The sequence below is a fragment of the Octopus bimaculoides genome, chromosome 21, assembly GCF_001194135.2.
Source record: "Octopus bimaculoides isolate UCB-OBI-ISO-001 chromosome 21, ASM119413v2, whole genome shotgun sequence".
Taxonomy (NCBI): domain Eukaryota; kingdom Metazoa; phylum Mollusca; class Cephalopoda; order Octopoda; family Octopodidae; genus Octopus; species Octopus bimaculoides.
In genome coordinates this window covers 1,825,204-1,827,760 of record NC_069001.1, presented here as the reverse complement: position 1 = coordinate 1,827,760, position 2,557 = coordinate 1,825,204, and the positions used below count along the sequence as shown (strand labels likewise).

The 2,557-nt window shown below is 38.6% G+C and overlaps 1 protein-coding gene across 2 annotated transcripts in view; it reads right to left on the bottom strand.

Annotated features, from left to right (window-relative positions):
- LOC106877802 (N-lysine methyltransferase SMYD2-A) overlaps window positions 1-1,996 on the bottom strand; it is an 8,904-nt gene extending 6,908 nt beyond the window's left edge. The window contains exons 1-3 of one of the 2 annotated variants that reach the window (XM_052975465.1): window positions 1,894-1,996; window positions 1,076-1,139; window positions 442-552 (exon numbers count right to left, since the gene is read on the bottom strand). In XM_052975465.1, coding sequence (XP_052831425.1) covers window positions 442-552; window positions 1,076-1,139; window positions 1,894-1,952 — 234 coding nt within the window. In that variant the 5' untranslated portion in view covers window positions 1,953-1,996. The other variant, XM_014926816.2, reaches the window with a different exon arrangement.
- Between the last annotated feature and the right edge of the window lie 561 nt (window positions 1,997-2,557).

The following is a 2,557-nucleotide window of genomic DNA, read 5'->3' as shown; positions in this document are numbered from 1 at the left end:
ATATATATATACGGGCCCCATGGGGGTAAAGTGGCTGAGTTCCTTTCGAGTGTTGGACCTTACAGAGGCAATGACCAAGACCTTTGGCATTATGTCATGCTTGTCGCATATAAAAACACTCATTACACTCCTGGAGTGGTTCGCAGTAGGAAGGGCATCCAGCCGTAGAAAACCATGCCAAATCAGACTGGAGCCTGGTGCAGCCTTCGAAACAGCCCAGTCAAACCGTCCAACCCATATTGTGGACCCCCAAAAATTTTATATGGACCCTGTTGAGAATCACTGATCTAACCCATATCAGCATGGAGAATGGACGCTAAATGATGATGAGGAGGAGGAGGAGGAGATAAGCCCAGTTTGCACATGCCGAGTGAGGGCTGGCTTGGCACAACAACAACAACAACAACAGCTAGCAGACAAACGACAATAGAAACATACTACCTGGTACCTGATAATTATTCTCAGAAGCATTCGTATACTTTCAGATAAGACTTCAGGTACAACATCAATGAAAAATGGACATTCTTGCTTGTGGATTGACCAATCAGCTTTCTGGAAATGGAAGATAGCAAACATGTTGAAATGTTTCATGTTAATTCATTGTAATTCATAAAATCACAATAACATTTTGAAATTTTGAGACAGGCCCAGGAATTTTAGTGGGTGGGTGCCACTCAATTACATGGAAACTATACAGAAGCCCATTTGGTGGGTTATACATCTAATTCAAAGGCATGGCTTTCGTTATACTCTCTGCATTATGCAGATTCTATGTGAGAGTTGAATTAAGAGTAGAGATGCTAGTGGAATATTCAGCCACTAATATACTTGACAGGCTGTACCTCTATCATAAAAGATGGATTGTGTCTGGGAAGGGCATCCAGCCATAGAAACTATGCAATAACATATTTGGAATTTGACGCAGTCCAACAATAGATTGGATCTTGTCAACCCATTTAACCCACACCAGCATGGGACACAGGTGTTATACAATGATGATGATGATGAAATAAGAGTAATTAATGAAAACAAAAAAATAGATGAAAGCAAAGGACAGTTTTAAGGGATTATTTACCTGACAGCTGAAATTGCAGTATCTCAGAAGTTTACATCGAGAACAGTGTTTCAGGCTGGAAGCACTGTGAAGAAGACGAGGTGAAAGCAGAAAATATAATGTTATAGTGTAAAGAGGCAATGGTTGTGAGGATAGTGGGGTGGGGTTTATAAACTCTTAATGAACAGGTGTTTGCGTGGGTGTGGCCATAACGATACAGGTGTTCCCCCCCTCCCGACTTTGTTTTCTTATAACTTTCTCAAAAGTGCAGATTTTTTTAATGAAATTTCCTCAAAATACATTTTCGTGGGTGTACAGTACGGTGATCTTGATAAAAACTCTGTTTTAAAAATACATTCGTAATCTATACCATCTAAAATGTATCTGGAAATTTTCATTAACCAAAATAATTGCCTTTAACAAAAGTCCGATCAGAGAGGGGAAATGAAATCTCAAATTTTTATTTTTTCTTTCTAATATAATCACAATCTACAATACCTAGAATATACATCTGGAAAATTTCATTAAAAGATATATATTTGTAAGAAAGTTATAGGAAACCAAAGTCGGTAGATGGGAGGAACAGAAGTCTGTAATTAAACCAGTGTATGATGCGGATGACGGTCTGTGATTACCTTTTGAAACAAGAACTACAATGGTTCTTTAGTTCTTTGTCAGACACCACATGGACGTAGGGCGATTCACGATAGATCACTTCACCAGGGGCCACGGGTTTCATTTTCTTCCACTTAATAGAAACAACAAACCGTATAATTTCTTTAGCGCCAATTATAGCAGTAGAAACGGTGTAACGGTGTAGACATAGTTTATGTACCTACCCGTTAAATATTCCAGATTCGACTAACTGATTGACAAGTTGTCCAACCCATGCCAGCATGGAAAATGGATGTTAAATGTTGATGAGGATAATAATGATGGTGGTGGTGGTGATGATGATGATGGCGGTGGTGGTGGTGGTGGTGGTGGTGATTATGATGATGATGATGATGATGATGATGATGTTTGCTGACCATCAGCCAATCTCTGATAAGACAGGGACAGTTAAGGTAGTTGATGTTTTATCAAACTGCCGTTCCCCAACATTATATTCACAGTCATTCTCACTGTCAGACAACGACAGAATCAGAAATTGGAGAGTTTTGTTTATTTAACCCTTCACTCTTCAAATAATCCTGTCAACGTGATGCTTATTTATTCACATTGTTTTCAATTAATCATGCATTTTAATTAATCATGCATTATTTTCGTGGCTTCAAGATAACCATGATGTGACTGTTTATCTTAAGAATGACAATATTGGGTTGGTGTATGAGGCCCGGTCTGGTCAGTTGGAACATATTTGAGCCAGATTTGGCCAAATCAAATGTTTCAAGTGCTAAAGGGACAGTTCATAAGACACTGTTTCTCTGGATTATTTGGGGGTTTTTTGTCCTGTTACAAATAGACATTGATTTGAAGCTGTTTAAAAACAAAGATGTCTCA